This window comes from Erythranthe guttata, chromosome 6 (assembly GCF_056151865.1).
Source record: "Erythranthe guttata isolate IM_541 chromosome 6, IM_541, whole genome shotgun sequence".
NCBI lineage: Eukaryota > Viridiplantae > Streptophyta > Magnoliopsida > Lamiales > Phrymaceae > Erythranthe > Erythranthe guttata.
Window position 1 is genome coordinate 18,969,681 of NC_142538.1, and position 25,601 is coordinate 18,995,281.

General features: G+C 35.4%; 5 protein-coding genes across 7 annotated transcripts; 2 read left to right on the forward strand and 3 right to left on the reverse strand.

The window, feature by feature from the left end:
* Positions 1–573: 573 nt before the first annotated feature.
* On the forward strand, positions 574–6,673 carry LOC105955458 (putative E3 ubiquitin-protein ligase ARI8). 2 transcript variants are annotated; one of them, XM_012979182.2, is made up of 15 exons: positions 574–933; positions 2,068–2,189; positions 2,480–2,582; positions 2,692–2,782; positions 2,864–3,036; positions 3,156–3,260; positions 3,360–3,448; positions 3,681–3,788; positions 4,063–4,153; positions 4,234–4,323; positions 4,790–4,837; positions 5,245–5,316; positions 5,528–5,627; positions 5,713–5,839; positions 6,210–6,673. In XM_012979182.2, the coding sequence occupies exons 1-15, from the start codon at positions 730–732 to the stop codon at positions 6,448–6,450; spliced, it is 1,764 nt and encodes a 587-aa protein (XP_012834636.2). In that variant the 5' UTR covers positions 574–729; the 3' UTR covers positions 6,451–6,673. The 2 variants fall into 2 exon arrangements, with proteins under 2 accessions (XP_012834636.2, XP_088676307.1); XM_088820181.1 differs by lacking the exon at positions 6,210–6,673 and having other exon boundaries at positions 582–933; positions 5,713–5,843.
* A 67-nt stretch (positions 6,674–6,740) lies between these two features.
* On the reverse strand, positions 6,741–10,213 carry LOC105955455 (Calcineurin-like metallo-phosphoesterase superfamily protein). The gene is made up of 4 exons (XM_012979178.2): positions 9,621–10,213; positions 9,010–9,251; positions 7,382–8,911; positions 6,741–7,238 (listed from the first exon to the last, which is right to left on the reverse strand). The coding sequence occupies exons 1-4, from the start codon at positions 9,940–9,942 to the stop codon at positions 7,101–7,103; spliced, it is 2,232 nt and encodes a 743-aa protein (XP_012834632.2). The 5' UTR covers positions 9,943–10,213; the 3' UTR covers positions 6,741–7,100.
* Positions 10,156–12,223, forward strand: NPQ7 (antigen receptor-like protein (DUF565)). 2 transcript variants are annotated; one of them, XM_012979186.2, is made up of 4 exons: positions 10,156–10,323; positions 10,487–10,581; positions 10,914–11,083; positions 11,563–12,223. In XM_012979186.2, the coding sequence occupies exons 3-4, from the start codon at positions 10,917–10,919 to the stop codon at positions 11,987–11,989; spliced, it is 594 nt and encodes a 197-aa protein (XP_012834640.1). In that variant the 5' UTR covers positions 10,156–10,323; positions 10,487–10,581; positions 10,914–10,916; the 3' UTR covers positions 11,990–12,223. The 2 variants fall into 2 exon arrangements, with proteins under 2 accessions (XP_012834640.1, XP_012834639.1); XM_012979185.2 differs by having other exon boundaries at positions 10,197–10,323; positions 10,487–10,586.
* Positions 12,224–12,243: 20 nt separating this feature from the next.
* LOC105955292 (AP2-like ethylene-responsive transcription factor BBM2) lies at positions 12,244–15,732 on the reverse strand. Its single transcript, XM_088820180.1, has 8 exons — positions 15,267–15,732; positions 14,601–15,153; positions 14,428–14,510; positions 14,062–14,150; positions 13,861–13,934; positions 13,681–13,731; positions 13,483–13,559; positions 12,244–13,341 (listed from the first exon to the last, which is right to left on the reverse strand). Exons 1-8 carry the CDS (start codon positions 15,547–15,549, stop codon positions 12,548–12,550), a joined length of 2,004 nt encoding a protein of 667 aa, XP_088676306.1. The 5' UTR covers positions 15,550–15,732; the 3' UTR covers positions 12,244–12,547.
* Positions 15,733–22,158: 6,426 nt separating this feature from the next.
* LOC105955459 (phospholipase A(1) LCAT3) lies at positions 22,159–25,404 on the reverse strand. The gene is made up of 11 exons (XM_088820184.1): positions 25,041–25,404; positions 24,868–24,959; positions 24,460–24,587; positions 24,185–24,320; positions 24,009–24,060; positions 23,790–23,890; positions 23,439–23,618; positions 23,033–23,190; positions 22,746–22,800; positions 22,591–22,644; positions 22,159–22,494 (listed from the first exon to the last, which is right to left on the reverse strand). The coding sequence occupies exons 1-11, from the start codon at positions 25,258–25,260 to the stop codon at positions 22,330–22,332; spliced, it is 1,341 nt and encodes a 446-aa protein (XP_088676310.1). The 5' UTR covers positions 25,261–25,404; the 3' UTR covers positions 22,159–22,329.
* Between the last annotated feature and the right edge of the window lie 197 nt (positions 25,405–25,601).

The following is a 25,601-nucleotide window of genomic DNA, read 5'->3' on the forward strand; positions in this document are numbered from 1 at the left end:
TTTCAGGACCCAATTTCATTGATGGATCTATCCGTTCAGTCCCGGCGGGACAATCTTTCACGGGTTTGACGTGGGTCCAACTTGCTCAACCCTAATTGATTCATAATAAAGTCGGGTTCAAATAATAAGGAAACCCGACTTGCATCCAATACGGGTCGGGTGGGCATATATCTATAATGGTGATGAGCTGGCTCTATGATGGGATTCGTTGTGGATAATATGGCCCATAGCCCACCATGTTAATGGATTATCCCCAAGAAGGCCCAACAACAAATAAGTTACACCTTGTGCAAATTTTATTTTATTTACAAAAAAGTGGAATTTACATAAATTTCTTGACTTTCTTTTATAGAAAATAAATTGAACCATAATTTTGAAGTTGCACCAATATTTATACTATAATAAAGTTCATATGATTTTTTTTTTTTGTTGCTTAAATAATTTTGCAACATTTTCTCGTACTTTATTATTAATTTAATTCCAACAAAGTATAGCAATACTACGTTGTACATTATTCAACGATAGTTGTACCTTCTATTTTTTCCCCTTTTGTATTAATAAAAGCGAGGGATCACTACCACCACCATATAACATTTTCTCTCTCTTCCACATTTTTTATACATATATAGATTATAGAGAGAGAGACGTTTCCACTTTGAGTTTCTTCTGATTATCATTTATTCTCCGTACATACAAAAATAAATTAATTTTAGAGGGAACAATAGATTGATGGAATCGGACGACGAGGTGGCGGCGATGATGATGGAAGATTCCGACGACGACGAAGAATTTTACGGCGCCGGAGATGGTGATTATGATGATGATGATGATGATGATGATGATGATGATGATGATGATGTTTTTCTGGACCATGTCTCAGACGATTCCGATGATCTCTCCTCCCACCACCACCAATACGGCCCTCGATCACAGGTCATTTTTTTTTTTTTTTTTATCTCAGATATTTGTTCCCCAAACTTATTTCATAATTGAGCTACCTAGTTAGTTATTTCCTGAAAATTATTATGATATGCGCTCGGGTTATTCAGAGTTCGATCGGGGAGGGTGGGCGGCAGGGTAATTTAAACTCATATAACAGTTTATTGATTCATAGCATTTTTCTTAGATAATTTGAGGATGGTATGTTATTGTGTAACACATGTTTAAAGAAGGTTTTATTTATAAGCGGTATCTTGGTGATGCTAATGATTCTTGTCCAGGTAAAATCCAGCCATTTGTGCGTTCGTGACTTATTGATATTGTAGTTGATTTGGTGTGAAATAGTTTTGGTAGCGTTTATGAGGATAACAATGGGTATTGTACTTTGGGAAACGTGATACGGTGTATTCTTTAGGTTAGAAGCTTCATTTTGGTGATTTTTATGTGCATAATCATTGATTTCTGAAATTATGGAAAAAAAATTTGAGTTCTTTCCCGGATTTATTCCAAACTTTCCATTTTGAGCTGATATTGGGTTTGTTGCCAACTTTCTATTTTGAGGGTAGTAAAATTGTAGAATTCTAGGATTTTGGTCGGGATTTTGACTATGGTGCATTTATATGTAAATGTGAATATAACTATGTTTGCTGTTGAGGGGGTGAACTACTCGGCATTTTAGTTGTAGATCACAATTCATGTACTTCCCGATTGCTACTTCTATGATAATCTTTCCCTCTAGAGTTAAAAAGTTACACCTCTTTAGTCTTTTCTAATCTTATTGTAACTTGTAAGTCTCATTTGAAGTTGGGTCTTGAGGTCCCCTGGTAGTTCAATGCTCAATAAGATTAATGTACGGCAACCTGAAGTTGCTAAGGCCGTTTTTTCTTGTTTTGTGACGTTGAAGTTAAAATGATCCATTTACTATCATTTATAGTCAGAAGAACCTTTATCGTAGTTATGATTACGCAAACGTATAGTGCCTTTTATATATGCTTGTGCTTATTTATTATTATTATTATTATTATTATTTTTTTTTTTTTTGTCCTCTTATCATGTTGCTGGTGTTATTATTATTTTTTTAATTCATTCTGGATTGCTATTTAAAGTGTTTTTACACATCTCTCTCAGAATTATAAAATTTTAAATGAAGATGATATTCGGGAATGCCAAGACAAAAGTATTACAAAGATATCTACAGTCCTTTCAATCTCAAGGGATGCTGCCGGCGTTTTGCTCCGCCACTATAACTGGTAACTTATTCCTAAATTAGCCTTTTATCATTAAAACTTTAATGTCTCTAGAATGTTGTTGCGAGTCTAATTCTTGATCATTAATCAATATGCACGAATCATTTATATGACCTTTGCTTTACAAAATGAAAGTCAGTCTCACTTCTGCGTCAAGTGAAAGTGGTGTCATGAAACTAAAGCAAATTAATGCCGTTCTTTCTTACTGAACAACTGAATGTGCTTAAAGATTTATCTGTGAAATTTGGTTATTTACTTGCCGAGGAAGTCCTTGATATGTTCTTTTCTGACAGGAGTGTTAGTAAAGTGAATGATGAATGGTTTGCAGATGAAGAAAAGGTCCGTAAGACTGTTGGTTTATTGGAGAATCACATTCCCCTTCCTGATGATAAAGAGGTGATCATGATATGTAGAAGCTGCATTGAGTTTCAGTTAAAGGGTTATTATGGAATACCTTCGAGCAATTATATGTAGGATTCTTCTTAATTGTGTACTTTCTCTGCAGCTAACTTGTGGTATCTGCTTTGAAACTTATCCTCGGGATAGGATGAATGCTACTGCCTGTGGCCATCCCTTTTGTGTTATATGCTGGCAAGGTCTGAATTCCATTCTTACATCTCCATAAACGATGTATGTCATCTATTACATAAGTTTGTACTTATACCTCTACGGTGCAGGATATATTGACACGGCCATTAATGATGGACCTGGATGTTTGATGTTGCGTTGTCCTGATCCATCTTGTGGTGCTGCTGTTGGACAGGATATGGTGAATAAATTAGCTTCTAATGAAGATAGAGAAAAATACAACCGCTATTTTTTGAGATCATTCGTTGAAGATAATAGGAAGGTAAACGAGTGTGTGCTGATTTGTTAAACATGAATATCATTCTATGGGTCTTCATAGAGTATGTTCTACAAACCTTGCGGTCTAGATTTCATCTTAATTCTTTTTTTTTTGTGTAACAGACAAAGTGGTGCCCAGCACCAGGTTGTGATTATGCTGTAGATTTTATTGTTGGTGGTGGAACATATGATGTCTCTTGCCGTTGCTCACACAGTTTTTGCTGGAAAGTGAGTTTCAGTGTTTCCTTTTAATATTCTATTTTCCCTAGCAGTTTTAACTATAACACTTCCGATTCTAGGATTTGACACTTGAAAATCATTTTGTAGTGCGTCGAGGAAGCCCATCGCCCAGTTGATTGTGGAACTGTGTCCAAGTGGATAATGAAAAACAGCGCCGAATCTGAAAACATGAATTGGTAAGTTAGAAAACATGTTAATATGTTAGGTTAATCATAGGTAAGGGGTAATAATGTTGATGGTATTAACTTAAGGCCTTTGATTCACTTAGCTTTTCCTTACTTTATGATATCCCTGATATAAATATCCGATTCAACTAAATATTAGATGATCTGATATATTTCTGATTGGGTTTTTCATTCTTGTAGACATACCACTGATTCTAATCACATGTATCTCATGGTATTTCAGGATATTGGCCAACTCGAAGCCTTGTCCAAAATGCAAGCGGCCGATTGAGAAGAATCAAGGTTGCATGCATATCACGTGCACACCCCCATGTAAATTTGAGTTTTGCTGGTATGCTTTATATTTCTTGCTATGCGATTAAAGACATCCTAGTTTCCTAGTTTTCAGCAACTACTTTAAACTATGCTTTCTTTCCACATGCGCATTTCTTTTTAAGATGTTGCCAACTCTACAGTTCTCGGTGTTTTTCTTAATCTTATGCTTGCTTGAAATGATTAAATACTCGAACAACCAAGATGTTAGTTATCTGCATCTCGTGGTCCATTTCTTCTGGAAGCTGTGGCAACCTTGTCGTTGTATGGGACTTGATAAGATATTTTTGCAGGTTGTGCCTTGGTGCATGGACAGAACACGGTGAAAGGACTGGTGGATTCTACGCGTGCAATCGTTATGAAGCTGCCAAGCAAGAAGGAGTGGTAAGATTATCTGGTTTGTCTCATAGCTGGGATATAATTAGCCGGTATGCAATTAAATTGAACTATTTTTTCTTTTCCAGTATGATGATGCTGAAAAACGAAGAGAGATGGCCAAAAATTCTCTAGAAAGATATACACATTACTACGAGAGATGGGCTACAAACCAGTCGGTAGGTATATATCTCCTGTGATGTGGGACCTGGTATATTGTAACTGATTCTTTGTGGAAATTTTTCTACATTTACTTTGTTCTTATTCCACTAGTATGTGTATATTAAGTAGGATTCCACTTTCACCATTGATATGATATATTAGTCCACAAATATGAACCCTTGAAGCCCAATTAGAATACATAATACTTTCTGCAAGCAAACTTGGACTTTATCTATACATTGTCACATTTCTTCAAGTAGAGAATTAAGTTTGCCCATCTCTCACCTGCTAATCGATCCAAGAAAGGCGGTTTTGTGGCTACTTTTGTATCTTATTCTATTCTATTTGGTCATAATAAGGGCTTACATATTCTTGTGTGAATTTATTTGACTCTGCTTGAACTTTTGAATGGGTTTTCACTTTTCAGTTTCTTTCATCTTTTGCATGAGTTACGTCTAAAGTAAATCTATTACCTTTTTGCAGTCTAGGCAACGGGCGGTTGATAACCTACATCAAATGCAAACAGTACATGTAAGAAACTTGTTTCTTTTCGAGACTGTTTCTAATTATTTCCTCCAAAGATTATTTGACTGCTGGTAGAGGCAACTTGATATACTTGTTTTGACATCATTTTGCTGATGTGCACGACAAATACGTACTAAAAAGATATGTCTTTTCTTATATAAATGGAAGTTATTGGTATGCTTCTAGTTTATAAATCTTGAACATTATTAAATACTAGCAATTGATAACAGGAACTTGGTGCTGCATCTGATAATTGACGATTAATTATCTCACTTAATGTTAAAAGTAAATTTTTTTTATCAAGTAATCCAGTGTCAGTTGGTTGATACATTTGAAACCATTTATAATTATACATGCATCTGGTGCTTGTTCTCATGCCTCTGTAAGTTCATTGATGTTACTCTGTTGTGCAGCTAGAAAAGCTGAGTGATAAGCAGCGTCAGCCTGAATCTCAGCTTAAGTTCATTATAGAAGCTTGGCTACAGGTAATATATTTGCCTTAGAAGTATGTATATCAGCTTAATTTTTCATGATGTATATTTGCCATAAAATATGTCAAAAAATTAATTGGTCATATAGGATAAAAATAGTAGTCTCGGCTTGTGGTACGGGACTCACTTTGATTCTGTGAACTCTTTAAGAAAGGCAGTTATCTATATATTTTTCTCTTTAATTGCTTACATTTGCCTTCTTCAGATTGTTGAATGTAGACGAGTTTTGAAGTGGACATATGCATATGGATATTATTTACCAGAGCATGAACATGCTAAGAAGCAGTTTTTTGAGTATCTACAAGGTATACGCAATTCTGCAAAATGGGATTTTGTTTTATTACAGTCTTTTCCTGTCATTACCTACATATGTCTGTCTTTATTGTTTAGGCGAGGCAGAGTCCGGTTTGGAACGGCTCCACCAATGTGCAGAAAAGGAATTTCAGGGGTTCCTCAACTCTGAAGGTCCTTCGAATGAATTCAACGAGTTTCGAACAAAGTTAGCTGGATTGACTAGGTAAATTCTTCTGACAACAACTATATAAGTACTCGACTACTCGTGTTTATTCATCTTGTCTTAAAATATTTCCATGATATTGTGTTTTCTTGGTTTGACCTCTTAACCGTAGGAAAACTTACATTTGCAGTCTATTTTCTTCTCTCTATAGATTTCGATCTTCTGAATTTAAACTACATAAAAGATAATTCTATTTGTACAAGCTTCAAGTTCTAACTTCGATCCTGCATTGACTTTTAGACGAGATGTAAAAATGTGGAAGTTACACTTTTGGCACATATAAAATATAAATAGTAAATTGAAAATTAATTGTCTCACATCATTAATCGACTGAAACCCTCCAAAAATGTGCCTTGTCTAATAACTGCAGTGTGACGAAGAATTATTTTGAGAACCTCGTTCGAGCTTTGGAAAACGGCCTATCAGATGTGGACTCTCTTTCTCCATCCACTGGCAAATCAAGAGGCGGTAAAGGCAAGGGAAGTGCATCGAGATCAAGCAGTTCTAAGAACATAGATGATTCTGGCCATTGGATATGTGAATACTGCACTTACGCAAACGCTCGATCGTCCACTGCTTGTGAGATGTGTCAGCAGCTAGGGGGGAGGTGAATCCCTCTCTACTCTTCGAGTATTTTTGTATGGAACATTCGATTGTGTGTATCTGTATCGAATATAGATTCCCCACGAGTATTCTTGTGTTGTATATTATACAGTCATTAAATTAAATATTTGTTAGGTAGATTGATGTTAATAATGAGTATGTTGATTGTAATGGTGATTACTGGAACTGACTGATTGAATACATATTACCTGTTTAGACTACGATACAAAACGCTACTCGAATTTCAAAGTCTCGTTGAATTTCACCTTATATGTATAAATAAGAATAACTCGCCGAATTTAGATCATTTTGAAATTTCTCACAGAGTGGCAGCAGGTGCCGAATTTGCTTACACATAAATAAGAATAAGTAACCAACTAAATTTCTCTCCCCTATATTTCTCTCGCCAATAAGTAAGCAGAATAAGCATTAACGTAGAACCTATAGATGATTCACATACAAAAATTAACTATAGATGACTTAATTCATCTTCCTATTGAAGTAACACGAAACGCTGTATCTTCTCTTGAGCAACTATTCTCGTTGAAATACATCTTCGTGCATAGAATTTTATATAGAATGGATCCAATCTAGCTGAAATCTAATATTCCATCGAACTGCAAGTGTAAAATAACACTTCCAAGGATTGATGACGGCCTTACCTGGTGGAAATGCCACTCGAGTTTTTCTCGGTTTTCCAAATAGTATAAGCCAACAATAGTGGAATCACCAGGCTGTAGACCGGGAAATGTATGATTGGGTTCATCTCGTATGCTTTCATTAGAGATACACAGTTCTGCAATATTCAGCATTACTCGTTAGTAAACAAAAATGCAAAATAAACTACGTAAAAAAATTGAACCTTTATTGCACTTGCATTTTGTAAAGAGAAAAAACGTTTCTCAAGATGAAATTTCATTGGAAAAAATAAACTCATACCTTGAAATGCTTCAAGAGGATAGCCAAACAAACCACAAGGAACAACTTCCTACGCCACCGCTTAGGTGTAGTAGTTTCTGATGCCCTGTTGAACGAGGCAGATTCCTTATTCGAACTATCATGGTCGTCTTTTTTCTTACTCGAAATAGAGAGAATATAATCACGATAAATCCCACTTTCAACAGCCAACATAATAATCAACACAATCGAGGGAAGAACTACAAAAAACATATGAGGAAGAACCACCACCATTACATCCGGAGATCCAACAATTTCTATCTTCCCCATACTATCGAATCTCGAAACCCAACCTCTAAAAGTCATATATACCCTTTCTCCTCCACTTTGCGTGAACACTTGACCATAAAACCAAGGGCACAATATAAGATAAAAAAGGTAACCTATCATAGAGAACCATGCAAGAGGAACATCGTATAGTTCCGTAAATACCCAAGAAAAGCAATTTACGAAGCTCTTGTTAGCTTTAAAATGTCTATATGTATACCGCCTCTTTGAACAAGAGAGTAGTACTTTTGGGATGAGAAGAATCGGAAGGACTAAACCGTAAAAACACCATAGTATAGGGTAGTACAAAGAGTCCCATTGACAACCCATCACAATAAATTCTTTCCAACTCCATTTGAACCTAGCAGGGGTTCCACTTATCGAAAATGGTCTGAGTTCAGTGACAGTTAATCGACCCATTATATCAGTTGATTCTATTTGAAGTAAGTATCGCTCAGGAGATGGATCTTCGAAAGCAAGAATATTCCACGGGGCCACATAAAGATCACCGCGAGACCCACTAAGCCTTTTCATTGGTGTATCTAACACAAGAATCAGATTTCCGGAGCTAGAATCGTATACCTTAGCCAAAACCGATACAATTGGAGAAGTAGAGAAAACAAGAGCTCTTATGGCATCATACAATAAAGGGTCGTGGTTCCCACATTTATAGTTTTCATATGATAGTGAATCGAAGCGAGAGTCCAAAGGAAATGTCGGCAGTATGATAGTTTTCTTGGCTCCAAATTCGAAGTCTATATCGACGAATGAAATACGACCCCTGTCGATAGCTAAAACTCGCATGGCTCTACTCTTTCTCCAATCCCCCATTTCCAATTCCCAGAATTCATTGATTTTTGTGGGGCAATAAGAGGTGTTCTTTGAAGGTGTTCGATGACCGTTCAATTGGAATAACTGGTTGGAATATTGAGCACTATGATGCCGCTTTAAATTCTTTCCGAATTTTGTATGCAAATGGCCGCATAAGTAAGCAGCTAACGAGTGAAACGTGAAAATATCCTTCAATGTCTTTCCGGAATTTGTGGCCGCAGAAAACGAAAGGGGGAAATGGCCGAAGGATATTTTGGTAATTGGCTGAGATGAATGAGAATCCCATTGCGAGAGTTCGGTTTCTATTTCTTCCAACATTTCATCTGTAGGGTGTCCAAAGAGATTAGTGGGGCCCCGTAAACCTGAATTCGTCGCGCTGTCAAAACCAACGAAAAGAAGCTTCCGTTTGCTGGTCTGCATGCATTATTAAATCTTATTTACCTTAGCTAATACAACATCAATTTAATCTTAAAAAAAGAAAAGAAAAAAAGCAGCAGAAAGATATATTAAACCTGAATAGTGATGCTATTGACTGTTCGGGTCCTTTGTAGCTGTCCATTGATGCTGTATTTCGAGAAAAAATCAAAGGATCCACCAATTACAGGAACTCCAAAGTTGTCATGATTTCCTCGAACATCGTAAAATTTGGTTTTGTTAAGTCCACTTCTCTTGACAACTTCATGCATGACGTTCTTGTATTCGATCCACTCCTCTTCGTCTTGTTTCATTGTTAATAAATCCCTGCTTTTGCCGTCTGGAAGAAATGTAACAGTAAAAACTCTATGTAACGTAAATGGCGTTGTATAGATTGAAAACACTTGAAGTTCGTTTGAAGACGTTATTCATGTGTTTAAGCATCAATGAGGCTCCAATGTATGGCAAATTCACTTAATTTCCTAAATTAATCGTGAAATCGGCAAAATAGAGAAACCCAAATCAAAGGAAGGGCTCTTCTAATCAATCATTTAGTTCATACATCAAAATAAAAACAAACTTTATTATCATAGTAGCAATTGAGACAGATTTATTACCCAAACATCTTTCAAAATCACAAAATCAATGATTTTCCCCAATCAATTGAAGAACACCATAAAAAAAAAAAAACAGTGGAGCAAAAACTGACCAGTGAGATCGCCAGTGATGAGGACTAACGAAGGCTTGATGAAGGAGAGTGCGGGCCCCACAATCTGATTGAATTCCGCAGCCCTCTCAGGGCGGTGCACGCTGAAGTGGAGATCGGATAGCTGCACCACCCACACCAGATCATCGTCGGGACCTCCCACCAGCTCTATCGCCACTCTATTATTGCTATCGCCACTCCCATCGACGCTGTTGTCGGTAGAGATTGCCGATGATGGCGGCAATCGAATTGCGACGAATAACAGGAATACAATAGTGATCGGAATCCCGTTTACCATTCCTCCTCCCCTCCGTTTTCTCCTCATTCTTCTCTCTCTCTCTCTCTCTCTCCTCTCTCTCTCTCTCCTTCTTGCAATGCTGGCTCTGGTACTGGAGTTGTCTTTCAATATTTTGCAGGAGTTTCGTAAAACGCGATTTATTTAGAACAAAAGCACGCTTTTTGGAAAGATTTGACTTTTGAAAAGCTTTACAGAAAATCGCTGATTGGCTAATAGCGACTTTTAAGCTTGAAACGACCCCTAGCACTTGTGGTTTGTGTTGCAGGTTAAAAAAAAAAACTAGAGAGAGAAACAGGATCGGTTTTAACGAACCTCTGTTTTTCCACACACACACTATTACACGCACAAAACGCACATACACACACGCGCCGGAATTCAATTCTCTTATCGGAGGACCACTTCCTACTGGTGGGTGTTCAATTATTCGCTCAATTTTAGTTCCTAGCAATCTCAAAACCCACACGAAAGATGAAGTTTTTGAATCATTAGCCTCTTATTAGTGTTATCCATTTCATTTGTATGCTTATGATTGTTTTTACTTTAATTTTTGTATCCTCGATTGAATTTGCAGATTCCGTATCAGTTTCTTGGCGGTTTTGATTCTCCTTCTTCAACTGTGCTCATAATTTCTGGCTATTAAATGTTGGAGCTGCCATTATTTTGCAGGTAAGGTAATTCATCCTTGTATTTTTTTTTTGGATTGCATAGTACATAGCTTTATTTTAATGCAAACAAGGTGGTTGTCGAAATGTAAAATCTTGTTATTGTTATTACAATTGAGCTCAGAAGGGGGTGTTTGGTAATGCTGGATTTGGATATCTAATCCCATGAAAAATGAATTTGATACCCTAACTGCTGTTATTTCTCGTACATTCATCCGATATATGGGTGGAATGTACTTGAGTACATATACATATATTTTTAGCGATTTCTTCTTTTAGGTCGTGCATTCTCCGAGGCTTTAAATTTGTCCTTTTTTTATGTGTAATAATGTGCAGTTGATGGCCTGCCAAATGGATATAACGACGTTGCATTCTATGTCTCTCGTTGTTAATGAAAGATTCGAGAGACCAGGATTGTTTTTCAGGCATAGTTGTGGCGGTCTGAATTATGCTCATAATTTCTCTAGACATACACCAAATAAACTTGGTTTAACTTCAAGAAAGAGGTACGTTCTTGAACTAAACTATGATTATGATTATTGAAACTACTATAACTGCCTTCGTTGGTATTTGCGAAAGCTTTTGAAAAAGTAGCAGTTGGTGCTTGTGAGTAAAACTTCGATATATTAGCTTATTCTCAAAAACTCGAGGATGTTTGCAAATTCCATATCAAAATAAGTTGATCTGTTTGCGTATCAAACTTCAAATTTTCATCTTTTTTGCTATAAATCTCTAAAATGACCTTATAAACTGGATTTAGATCAAAAAAAATTATAAGGGTACTAATGTCCAATGCAGCTTTAAACCGAAAAAGCTGTTGCGGTAATGCTTTTCAGATTATAGCTTAAACAACTTACTCTAAATAAGAGCAAAAGTTGCATTTGCAGACACTAAAAAACAGATTATAAGCCAAAAAAGGCTCGTAATATCTTTTCAAAAAACATTTCAAACACAACCTTAATCCAGCTTTTTCACATTTTTGTAGACAAGGATTGAAAATAGCATTTGCGTTGAACACCGATGGATTTACAGCCAACAACAACCAAGACAACCTGAATCAAAACAACTCCGGTGGTCTAGGCGAAACTCGTTTGGGCAGAATAGTCGGTGCTGGTGGCAGACAGCTACTGAGTAAACTAAACTCCGCTCGGAAGAACTTTCCTATGAAGGTATTTCTACTGCTCCTAGGTTTCTACACCGCTAATGCTCTAGCCACAATCCTCGGCCAAACAGGTGATTGGGATGTACTTGTGGCCGGAATCGTAGTTGCCGCCATTGAAGGCATTGGAATGCTTGTCTACAAAAAGCCCCTCTCTAGCAGCAGATTGCAGTCTTTGGTGGTGATGGTAAACTATTGGAAAGCCGGTGTTTGCTTAGGCTTATTTGTCGATGCATTCAAATTAGGTAGTTGACTTTTTTTCTATATATAACCTTTGACTACTGTCTCGAGTTTGACTTGATACCTGAAGGGCATTACGGTCGTTTGTTATTGTTGTCTCGTTTCCTCCATCCGAACGAAAGTGTGTGTGTGTGTGGGAGGATTGTTTTGTAAATCGTGTAGGAGCTCTGTTGATAGGAAAAGGCGAAAATGTGTCGGTTTCTATAACATTTTAATCATTGAAAGAGTTTTTCTTGGCTTCCCTTTAGTTCCATGGTTTCTAATATATAAAAAAACCGTTCTTTATATTATAAGGTACGAATTACAAAGCCTGGTGTACTACTACATACGTACTTTCCGACGACAAAATGAATCAAAAGTTCCGAAAATTCATAGCAGTTTTCACTGGCTAATGATGAACTCCACTACTCATATTGTCCTAATGAAATTTTCTTACTCCTAAAGCTGCAAACCTAAGATAAAACAAATTGTCTGAATTCTGAAGGAAGAGAAAAACTAAGTTAGTAGTAATGTGTACATCCATCCTTTATGATGTGGCATTAATAATTCCTCTTGATTAATTTTGCAAATTTTACGTATCGTTCCACACAGTAAAAGTCGAAGCTCCATTACACGAATCCACATTGTTGATATTCCTCGCTGCAAGAGTTGGAACAGCAATAGGAATACTATGATTCCAGCTGTCACAGTTATTATTCGACGACGATTCCTGAGATTGTTGATGATAATACAAATAATTCCGTGCATGTTGTTGATAACTGGCATCTGCCGTCGTTGTCATTGATCCAAACATGCCCTCATGAATATTCCCCACATAATCATTACCGTCATCTTGAACAATCACAGTCCCCATCATCGGCATCGCAAATCCATTCCCACGATCATCTCCGGAATCACTATTCCCATAAACTCCGGCATTAGAAACCGATCTCTGCTCCATAACATTGTGCATCAGAAGAGAAGGCTGCAAGAAATTCTGCGTGTTGTTGTTCCCCAGTTGAAGCTGATGATTAATTTCACTAAAATTACCATGACTAATCATCTCTTGATTATTATCTTGCTCTTGTTTGCACCATAATCTTTGATGGGAATTATAAGGGTATATTGCTTGCTGGAATGCAATGGTAGGCCAGGCATTTGTATTCCCATTCCCGTCGTTATAACTAGCACGGTGCAATTCCAGAGCCATATTCTCGGCATTTTCAGCGTCTTTTAACCTTTTTGCAGCTCCTCCGATTGGTAAAGTAGTGCTCTCCATTATGCTTTTGACGTCATATCGGTTTATTTCGAAATTCGTGACGGCATTTAGGCCTCGGAATTTGATGGCCGCTATGTCGTATGCTTCTGCTGCCTCTTCTTGAGTGCCTTATGATCGTCAAGAAATTAACCGAAAACATTTATTTAATTTGCAGGTAATTAAAAAGCAATTAATGATGTTGGAGAAATTAATAATAATTGTGTGGTTAATTAGATAATATGGAAACAATTATGAAAAAAGTTGCTTACTGAAAGTTCCCAAGTAAAGGTCTTTGTTCCCTGCAACTCTACCAATCCTTGCTTGCCATCTTCCATGCTGGTGATGTCTGTTAATTATATGTATACATACAAAGTCTTGATTATTACATTCATGCAATGGAATATGAAATTAATTAATGACAAAAAATGAAGTACTGGCTAGGTAGAACGAATGTATTAATTAATTACCTCGTTACTCCTCGATATATCGACGCCCCACGGGAGAATCCGCTGCTTTTCCTGCATGAAAAATATTAATTTTTGGCATGAGATCAGCTCAATATATACATTATGCATGCATGCATCTACTATATATATATGTATGTATATATATAAAGTATATAAAGTAGTATATATATAGTTTAATACCTTCTTAATGATGCTACATACTCCTGCCTTGTCATGTGCTTCATATCCTCTATTTCTTTCTCGTAGTTGTTAATCTATATAAATGATTAATAATATTGAAAATTAACACCAATTAAAGAGAATTACTTGTAACAAATGCTAGCTTGCAATTAATTAATTATTTGAATATTAGTGTATAATATATAGTAATGAATAAATAACCGGAAAATTGGTAGTGGTGGTGGTTCCCCAGTACTTGAGTGCTGCTAAATCATAAGATCGAGCTGCTTTGTCTTCCTTATCATAACCTCCTGCATTATTATTTAAATTGTATTAATATATATCATCACATTTTTTTTAAATGTAGTAATTACATGAAGAGATATATTATATATATATGAAAAATGACAAATACTTACCCAAGTAAACTGCATGCAGTAAGATTATATATATTTAATCACCCCGGCCCCCAAAGCAGGCAGATTTGAAAAGAAGACAAAAAAAAATGAAATGAAATAATAACAATGATATGATAATGGGAGCTGAAAGATTAAAAAGGAAAAAAAAAGCTAAGGGATATATATATACCTTGCCTTCCTTTACGGGTTTGACCCTCTCTTCTACAAGTGTTGTCCCACAAATGTGCCTCATATCTGCCTGTCCATCTATGCCTGCAAATCAGAAAACCTATAGCCTCCTAGAGAGAGAAACAAGAGAGAGAGATCGTACATATACAAATACAAATACAATTACGTACAAACCTTGTTACACCGCGGTAAATAGAGGTCCTTTGTCCGAACGTCTCTACAGATTTCCGAGGCACTGATTCCAATAATGCACCACTTTGACCGTCCTTGCTGCTTTCAGATGTACAGCTCGTGATCTCCGTCGCTGCTGCTGCAATATTATTGCCGACCACAACTAGTGGTAAAGGAGAGCTCGTCTGTGACTGTGAGCACCCCGTGCTCATGGAAAGCGACAGTGTCTGCACACCGCCTCCGCCGGTGGACTTGGCGGCTGAGGGGTTGTTTCTGAGCCAGTTCTTGATCATGGAAAGGCCGATGCTACTATTATTATTATTATTATTATTAGTTGTGGCTGCGGGGGCGGCCTGAGTTTGTTGGTACATATTAGTGTAAGTATTGTTGCAGATTAGGTTATTGTGTTGTTGAAGCTGGTCGGCGAAAGAGTGGCCACCAAACCCTAGAAAATTTTCGAGTTTCGGACTGCTGTTTTGATTATTATTATTATTACTACTATTATCTAAGTTGTGGCTGCTGCTACTGCTGCATGATACAGAATTCATATTCCAATCTGCAAATTTCAAAAAAAAAAAAAACCCATCACAATTAAAGCAATAATAAAAAACTTGTCATTCTGCATGAATTAAGTTAAAATCAATAATAATTAAATAAAAAAGCACTAACCTTGAGAGTGATGAGAGTTAGTGCTGTTGAAAGGTTGGCAAAAGGGAAAATGAGGGTTTGGGGGTGGGAGTTGGTTTTTGAGACAAGGAATCAGATGATCGAAACATGACGATGATGATGATTCATCAACAGTAGCACCACCTGCAGATGTAACTGAGATTTGATCAGAGCCATTGAAATTCAAAGCCAAGTGATTATTATCTGAATTATTATTTTGTGACTGATGTTGTTGGAGTACTTGTTGAGCTGAAAGGGGGAACCCTAATAACCAGTTATTATTCATCGATCCAATTACGTAATAGTTAATACCCCCTTTTTTTTTCTTTTGTCGGTTGATAATTCTACTCAGTGTATAAGTAGAATTATTAATGCATCAAGTTTGAAGAAGAAGAAGAAGAAGAAGAAGAAGAAGAAGAGAAGAAGAAGAAGAAGAACAAGGGTCCAAAAAATGAAAGGAAAAACTCTCTGTTAACAAAGCAAAGTGGAGATGTTTATATGCACAGTCTTTCACACACAAACAAGTGGACATTTTAATTCTATGTTCTCTCTCTCTAGGGTTGATGAGGGGCATAATCGTCATTTCACAACAAGTGAAGTTTTGCAACATTAAAATTAAGTGCCTTCAAATTGGAATACAAGACTTCTTTATTTATTTTTTATAATAAAGTTTCCACTGGTACTCATATACTATAATTCCTAGCTTTTAATAATAAATTATCATTAAACTTAGGGTTTGCAACTACTTAATTTCCCCTTCGCAAAAAAAAAAAAAAAAAAGAATTAATGACAATAAGGGTACGTACACACCGCACGAGCACCATATCAAACAAAATAATATTATTGAACTGTACTGTTGCCTGCTATTGCGTACAGTTATATGGTGATAATTAATATATATATATATAGCTGATAAATTCTCAGCGAGGTCAGTCCAAAAAACCACAACAACTCATGCATGTACTACAATAGCAATGTTATATATACATACATACATGTATATATATATATATATATATATATATATATATATATATATATATATGTTGCATATATATCATACTCGTAGCTAGCTAGCTAGCTAGTAAACTGGAAGCTTGATATGTTGTTGAAGGATTAATGCTTAACATTAAATGTAAAATTACTATATTATCCACTATCATGTGCCCCTGTACGTAAGAGGACACATACCCTTGTCTTGCGGGCTATATTTAGTACTTTTCTTAATTTCAAGACTGTTTATTATGGGGACAAACTGGTTTTATAAATTTTGTTCCTTCTGCGCCTAATTAAGCTATATCCTGATCTGCAGAATAATAAGTAATTTGACACATCCTCTGCACAATAATTATAAGGCAAAAAGAAAAGAATTGTAAAAAAATCAGCAACAATTCGATTAGCTACTTCACTCATTCAGAGATTAACTAATGAGAACCCTAATTATTCGCATGCATTAATTAATTTGCTGAAAAGTTTGAATCATATATCATATTTTATGATACGATATATTATTAAATATATCGTTTAATTATTAGTTAGTTAATATTTTATTATTAATTAGATTAGATTGATATATTTAAATATATATATGGCGTGAGTTAGTATATTTAGGATATATATATAGTCGTGTGTTTAGTGATTAGGGGAATATTAAGTATTTTATTAGTTTAGGTAATTATCTTTCCTAGTTAGATTAGGATTCTAGGGTTTTATTATCTTTAAATAGTCGTCTTGTGCTAGCGTTTTATAATGAAGAGAAATAATAAACAAGAGTTTTCTTACGTTCAGTAAAGAAATCTTATGATACACAAGAGATCGCATCAATTGGTATCAGAGCGAAGTTGCGATAACACCAACGCTTCGTTAGCAAAGTAGAGATTATATCAAAGCTAAGCTGGAGCAAAGTTGAGATCACATCAAAACTTTGTGAAAATTATGATGTCAGAAACAAGACGGTTGGAGCGATTGGAGAAATCCGTGGAGAAATTACGGATTGATTTTCAGAAATTGCTCGAACAAAGTCAAGGACGACGTCAACGCCATCACAAAAGCCGAAGGGACCGCCGCCCGTCACCGCCACTGCCGATGCCGCTGCCGAGCCTATTCCCGGAGGAAGAGGAAGAGAGCGACGATGATTTTTTCGAAGAACCCCAAATTTTTGTGAGTTCGCCGGAAGAAGAAGAATCGGATTCAACTGAGGTAAAGTGGGATGAAGACGAGAAATTAACCAGGGAGGAGAACGAAGAGACACAATGGATATTAGGAAATTTCCATGGTGTTCAAAAGAAAGAAGACGAAGAACCGATGGTCAGTTTGGATGAGATGAAATTTGAGAAGGCAATTGAGAAGGTTGATTTGTCGGGAAAAAGATTGAATATTTTCGCTACAATGGCCTTTGGAATTTCATTGGATCAGCATGAACAATGTGTTAAAAAATTTGGTCGTTCATCGTGTTTTTCGGAGTCAATCGGGAAGCAAGTTGATAAGCAAGTCGATGAAGTCAAACATAGGTGGAAACGCAAAGGAGAAGGACCAAATTGACTCGAACCTTGAGGACAAGGTTCATTTCAAGAGGGGTGGTTTGATACGATATATTATTAAATATATCGTTTAATTATTAGTTAGTTAATATTTTATTATTAATTAGATTAGATTGATATATTTAAATATATATATGGCGTGAGTTAGTATATTTAGGATATATATATAGTCGTGTGTTTAGTGATTAGGGGAATATTAAGTATTTTATTAGTTTAGGTAATTATCTTTCCTAGTTAGATTAGGATTCTAGGGTTTTATTATCTTTAAATAGTCGTCTTGTGCTAGCGTTTTATAATGAAGAGAAATAATAAACAAGAGTTTTCTTACGTTCAGTAAAGAAATCTTATGATACACAAGAGATCGCATCATTTTAGTACTAATTAAATATGATTTTTCTTTATAGTTTTCATAATTAATTAATATATATAAATTTCCCTTTTAGTGACCTCCTACTCCTACGCACTAATATAATCATATAATGTTACTTGATAATAATCAATTTCCTTTCTACTATAGTACTATATATGTAATAAATTAAAATTTAATTTTAGTAGTGACCAATTACCGAACAGAAGGCCCTGACATTATATTGGATTAACTAATTCAATTCTCCAATATAATCAGCCAATATAATACACCGTGAGTGTGTGAGATCAGAGACAGGGAGAAAATGTATTATATATCTCGAAGGGTGCAAAAATATAATTATATATCATAGCTAAGTTTGACCGTTGAAGAAGAAGAAGAGAATAAAAAAAAAAAAGAACAAATTGCCACCCTATCAGAATTTGTTGCATTATTATAAGTAATGCATGGATGGTAAAAAGGAGTAGTAGTAGTAATTGGTAAAAGGTTAAAAAATGAATATTACTCTCTCTCGGTAATATAAATAGATATAATCATGACATTGTCTACATGCATGTGACTAATATAAGTGTGAGAGACTACTTAATTAACAGTCAAAGATCAAAGACTACTCCTTCAATTCATCACTTTTGACCATCGATCATATTCATATGAGAGAGAGAGAGTCTAGAGAGAGAGATCTAGAGAGAGAGATCTAGAGAGAGAGAGAGAGAGTGGTGCCTTAGCTTGGTGGGGAAGTGGGATTAATTGTATTGGAGAAATCGTCGGAGCACCCGTGCGTGCCGCCTCGGTAACAATTACTGTTTCATTAATTAATATAATGCATAATTATATTGGGGTCATTAGCGATAAGCCCCTCATCTCGCTAATAAATAGTGATATGTCCAGCCCTTAAATCTTTCTTTGTGATAAACCCTCAGAAATTTTATTCCCAATACTACCCTTATATCAATTAGCACATTTTGTTCCAATTATTCATTTTTTTGTTTTTTTTTTCCTAATTCCTAAAAATCTGCAACCAAATAAAAAAAAATTATTTATTATTTCGGATATAAGCATTTTTTATTTTTTTTTATTTTTTTTATTTTTTTTAATATTTTTTTAATAAAAATATTTTTTTTTAAAACAAAAAATTGATTTTTTTTTCTCAACAGATTTATTAGGCCGAATGTGACTACATGCATGTGACTATTTCAATTGTAGTCATATTCTTTTTTTATATTGCAGTTTTTTACATTTTTAACTTAAAAAATCCGATTATATTGTGTGGTACAATCCAATCAACATCCACAAAAAATATCACAATTCAATCTTGTTATTCTAAGTCAACTTGAAACGATAAGATAAAACATATTCGAATATGACTACAGTCATATTCAACAATAGTCATATTCGAATATGACTATAGTCATGTTATAGTCATGTTATAGTCATGTTACTGTTGTTCTATCTGGAAAAAAAAAAAAGACGACAACAAAGATTGTCTATTATTTACGAAAACAATCCAATCAACATCCACACAAAAAATCATAATTTGAATCTTGTTATTACAAGTCAACATGAAACGATAAAATAGAACATATTCGAATATGACTACAGTCATATTCAATAATAGTCATATTCGAATATAACTATAGTCATATTACTACCGTTGTTCAAATCTAAAACTGTAATACAGATCTGAAAAGAAAAAAAAAATTCAAAAAATACAGAAATAAAACACATGCACAAAACAATATTTCACACACACATATATAGAACACACACACACACACACACATACATATATTTCACACACACGTATACAAAACACACACACGCATATACAGAACACACACACATATACAGAACACACACACACATACACACACACACACACACACACACACACACACATATACAGAACACACACACACACATATACAGAACACACATATACAGAACACACACACACACACACACACACACATACAATATTTCACACACACATATACAGAACACACACACGCATATACAAAACACACATACACACACACACACACACACACACACACCTACATTTCACACATATACACACAGACCCACATACAAAGTCGCAAGAGATCCAAAAATCTAAAAATCACAAGAGACAGATCTCAAGAAAAAAAAAACATAACAGAGAAAGAGAGAGACAATATTTCACATACACATACAAAACACACACACACACAGACCTACATATCCATACAACATGAGTTTTTTGGGAGGTTTGACGGCGGAACCCTAGGCGGCGGCTGTGATCGGCGGTTAGGTGAGTGGATAATGGCGGTGGTGTGAAACGGAGAAGGAGGGCGGCGACGCCGGTGTAAATCTCGAAGGAGAACGGCGGCACCGGTGTAAATCTCGAAGGAGAACGGCGGCACCGGTAATACAAATCTGCAAAGAAAAAAAAAAAAAAAAAAGAGAACAGAGAGAGTGAACGTGAGAGAAAGAGTGTGAACGTGTGAGGAATAAAATTAAAACCCTAACACATAGGGGCATTTTAGTCTTATCATATCTGATAAGGGGGGTCTCACTAATTTAGATTAGAATTTGGGTTATGGGAAAAGTCTTTAAAGTCAATTGGGTTTAATTCAAAATATTTTTCAAATGAGGGGGGTATTGCATATTTCCCCAATTATATTTAGTACTTATTAGCTTGTTTGATTTGATTTGAGCTTTAGTCAAAAAAAAAAAAAAAGATTTGATTTGAGCTGTTATTAATTGCAAATTCTTAAATGCAAATCAATCTCATCTTATAAATATACATTTATCCTCATCAAATTAATTATATTCCTTTAAAAAAAATTAATCTAATTATCTGGTTTTTATATTTTCCTTAATGAGTCATTCAACATGCAGGTCGACATGTGTGTATACATGCATGCATATGTGTACGTTCTTCAATTTTATTTGAAGAAATATTTGAAAAATATATTTAATTTGTCGTAAAAAGTTAAGCATATATCCATGGGATCAATAAGCTAAGTGTTGATACTAATTAACTTTCTAGTACTGTAATTCATGTTGATCTATAATTTAGAAAGAAAAAAAAGTACTCCATATATAATTTAATTATATTAATTAGATTATATTTCAAAAAATGAAAAACAAAATAACTTGAAAACGTGCCCAGATTTAATTGGAAGCAATCTCAAAAAATAGGGATTTGCAAGGGGAAAACACTCATTATATTTGTGTGTGTGTGTGTGTTTGTTTGTTTTTTTCCCATGCGTACTACTGTTTGTGACTGTGTCTTAAAATGATTATTTTATTCTTTTTAGTTAAGGCATAGCAAAGTCATCGGAATGCTCGTTTTCTTATCTCTTTAGTGTGTGTGTGTGTGTGTTTGATCAAAAACTAATTATAAAAACCTGGAAAACCGGTATGTTGTCGGGATTCCAAAATCACCTTATTTTTTTGACTTGGACCACATGAGCTGCCTTCTTGAAAGTTTCACCTCTCCAAATCTTTCTTTCCTTTCAATGCATGCATTCATTTTTATATATATTATATACATACATACACATATACATGTCTGTGTGTGTGTGTGTTTAATTTCTGTGTGTTTGTGGTATATCAGTGTGCTCGTGCATGGCGCTTGAAGCACGCAGATTCAGTTTTTTCTCAACAAGATCTTGCATTAACAACTAACTTTAATATATATATATATATATATATATATATATATATATATATATATATATATATATATATATATATATATTTCATATTTTTTTAATAAGCAAAGCTGGCTTGGGGCCCTACAATCTAGTATTTCCTGCGTTTTTCCATGTTTGATTAGTCTGGATATCGTATTAGTAGAGGGATACGACCCACCTCGAATCAAATAGAGCAACATAAGTGATGATGATGAATGATCATGGATTTGCTCTCAGCTGGACGAAGATCAAACGGTTGTGTATAAGCTAAGGATTTAGCTGGATGATGATGATGATCAATGCTGACGTGGCAAGAATACTAATATTAAATATAAAAATCCAAATTAGCGATCGTCGAACTTGTGTTACATATATGTTCGCGTGTGCCAAATATGTGCAATGCAGAAGGAGGAAGTAAGAACAACAGTGTATTTATTATTACTAGGTGTATTAAATTAGTATAATTATAGTAGTACTAATTAAGTAGAGTATGCATGCATAACTTTAGAAGTGTAATTAGAATTCTTAGTATTGGGAGAGACTTGTAACCACTTCTGGATAAGCTGAAACACGCTCTCGTCTGTTAATAGTCCTCGGTGACTTGCACTTACTCCCACTCTTTCCGCTGCTTCAAAATTATCACCCTGCAATTTCATATTTGTGTATGTCGTCCGTATACTAATGTAAAATCGAATTTATGGAAATTTAAGTACCGAGTGCTCTTTTATTCAATGTCTTACCATTGCTGATTCTGAGGGGACAGTTCCATCACCGTCTACGTACGAGTATTCTGGCTGAAGTAAATTGAAGTAACACAGTTAATGAGACTATTACCAAAAATAAAAATCAGTCTATATATATAAGAGATGATGAGAAATAAATAAGTTGTGTTTACCAATGTGTGACATATTTCCGATAGATCGTCAATGGGAGTAGATTCAGAACCGTAGCTGCAAACGGAGACAAAATGTTTAAATATATTAATATGATATATCATCATTGGTCGCCTAACCAAATATTTCCTTAATCTTGGCAAAACAAAGTTCAAAACAAGCGTTTGAAATTCATACGCGCATATCTTGTTTCTTGGCAAAGTTCGAAAGCCATCATTAAGAAAATTGTGCCAAAATTGAATAATTGGCATGTAGAGATTAAAATAAAGAGATATTTTGAGCTACCTACCAAACATCAAAAGGTGTGTCGAAAGATGTTCCGTATATGTTGTAGAAAGAAACTCCTTTCGGAAGTTGAGTTTTATTGATAAGTTGTCGAGTTGTAGCAGCCCATTTAAGAATTGCAACGTTGAAAGGGAGAGCCACTGTTTTTCCACCAATATTAAGCTGCAATATATGAAGGAAAAAAGTCGTAACTGTTGCCTCGTCAGATCCAAATTCAAATGCCTTGTTGATTTGTTCAGAAAGACACTATAAATATCAACGAACGTGTGTGCATGCCATTGACCAGAAAAAAATAATAACAAAATCGAGGTTTAAAAAATCAGTAACTGTAATGCATGATGGATTTTGAAAAGATAAGAGGGAAACACACACTCGGTTCCTGATACAGATTCAAGCTAAAAAGAAAGTACCTCATTGTTTTTTAATGCTTCTTCAAAAAGAGACACGCATTCATTACGGCCATACGTTTCCAATTCAACTGAAGATTCTCCATCATTAGAGTGCTTTCTCCATACGTGAATCTCAGGTTGCTTCTTCCAATTGAAATCAGGGTTTGGCAACATCTCATATACAGACGGGCACTCTACCAGCTATTTTTGCAAAATAGTTTGCGACACAATATGAAAATTGAAAAAATCAGAAATGTAAAAATAATCAAGAACTCAAAACCGAGAAAGGGTACTTCTGAAGCCCATTATGAAAGTATAAACACAATTTTACTGTTGTAATTTAACGTAAATTTATTGAACGAGGTTGATTACCAGTTGATGCATTGACCATCTTGATACGAAAAAGAAGCTTTCAAAACCGTCAACAAACTGCAATCCGGTAAGTATAGAGTCATTGATGCATCCTGGAGCACCTGCAGAAGCAAACAGGAAATCTAACATCCAATTTCTGCACGAAAATATTAATCTAAAGAAAAGATCTAATTAAGCAAGACGAAATTAGAATTGATAAAAGCGAAGTGCAAAGATTACCTTGGAAGGGAGTGGCAATGGTAATCCACTTATTCACATACCTCGAGAAGATCTGCAGTTTGAAGGTTAAGTCTCGGATTAAGTTTCCATTAGCAATAGTTCAAAAACTATAAAACAGTTATACAAGTGTTAGGGTAATCGGGGTTTTGGAAATTAAAATAAAGAATTTTTCATACTTCACTATGAAGAGATATAAAGCACGTGACGAGCAGTCCACCCATTGAGTGTGAAATTATGTTGACTTTCCTTCCTCCCGAAGCCTTATACGCTGCCTCCAGTTTCTCTTTTAGGCCGTCCATTAACTGACCAATTCTGAGCCATACAACAAATAGGTAGTAATCCTCCTAAAATATCTGATAAAAGAAAATGTAACAAGTTCAAATACACATACACATAGCACGTCGAAATAGAAACGCACCACAGTAGGAATTAAGCAGGTACATTGTTTTACCTATTGCTTTGACGAAAATCGTACCCATACCCGAACAACGTTGTTCCTTTCTTGTACCCACATCCAACAAGCATGTCAATCATGTCATGAAAATGGTACACATCGGTCAAATGCAGACATTTCACAAGCTGGAATGTCAAGAAAACACAATATAAGACATTGTTTTATAATGGAGGTGTGAAGAGTCTACGGTACTCGGAGCCAATAATAATAGCTTAATAACTGCAGAGTGTATGCATCCCAGTTTCTGGTTGAGCACAATAAATTCAGTCACAAACACAAATACAAATGAACATCTCTTTAAATAAAATCGGAATAGCTCGAGAACCATGTTTTCTAAATTGAGATGAACAAATTGTTTACTGGAATACAAAACAGAAGAGCAAAATGACTAAAAATAGAGCTTACTACGGAAGGGTCCAAAATATCAATGGCATAAAGCCCATAATCATCTTGAGGCACAACAATTTCAGTATTATCATCCAATGCCTCTGTATACCCTGCAAGAGAATAAATAAATTACTAAAAAAAAAGGAAAGGAGATAAAGATTACAGTTTTAAAATAAGAGAAAAGAAAAAACCTGTATCGGGATTGTAAATGGACCACAGCTTCTTCTTGAACTCCAAGTCAGCCAACAATATGCGGACCCATACCCGGGTCTCAAACCCGAGCTTCTTCGGTTTGGAATTGAGAATTGAACCGGCGATACCCGAAATTAAGACGACGGGATCGCGGTCGGCGACGTCGGTTGGGTCGGAGCTCCGAGCTCCGTAGAAGCAACAGCAGTAATCTCGGAGCATTTGTGAAAAGGTCCGCGAGATGATCCGGGTGGGTATTCGGGTTTGGTTGTGCTGTTGAAAATTGTACAGTTGAAGGTTGTTGGGGCGGCTTCTGGAAGTTAGAACTGAGAAATACTAATTTATTCGAGATTACAAAGGTGGCATAAATATAGCTTGCCCACCAAATTTTGCTCACTAGAGCCAGAAAAAATATTTTTTTTATTATGATATTTGGATATATTAATTAATCCTAGATGGATAAGATATGTACTCTTGACCCCCATTTAAATTGTTTTGGTACAAAATTGTGTGAGGCCAAATTGCAAATTAGGTGAACAATTAGGTGATCTAAGCAAAGAGGA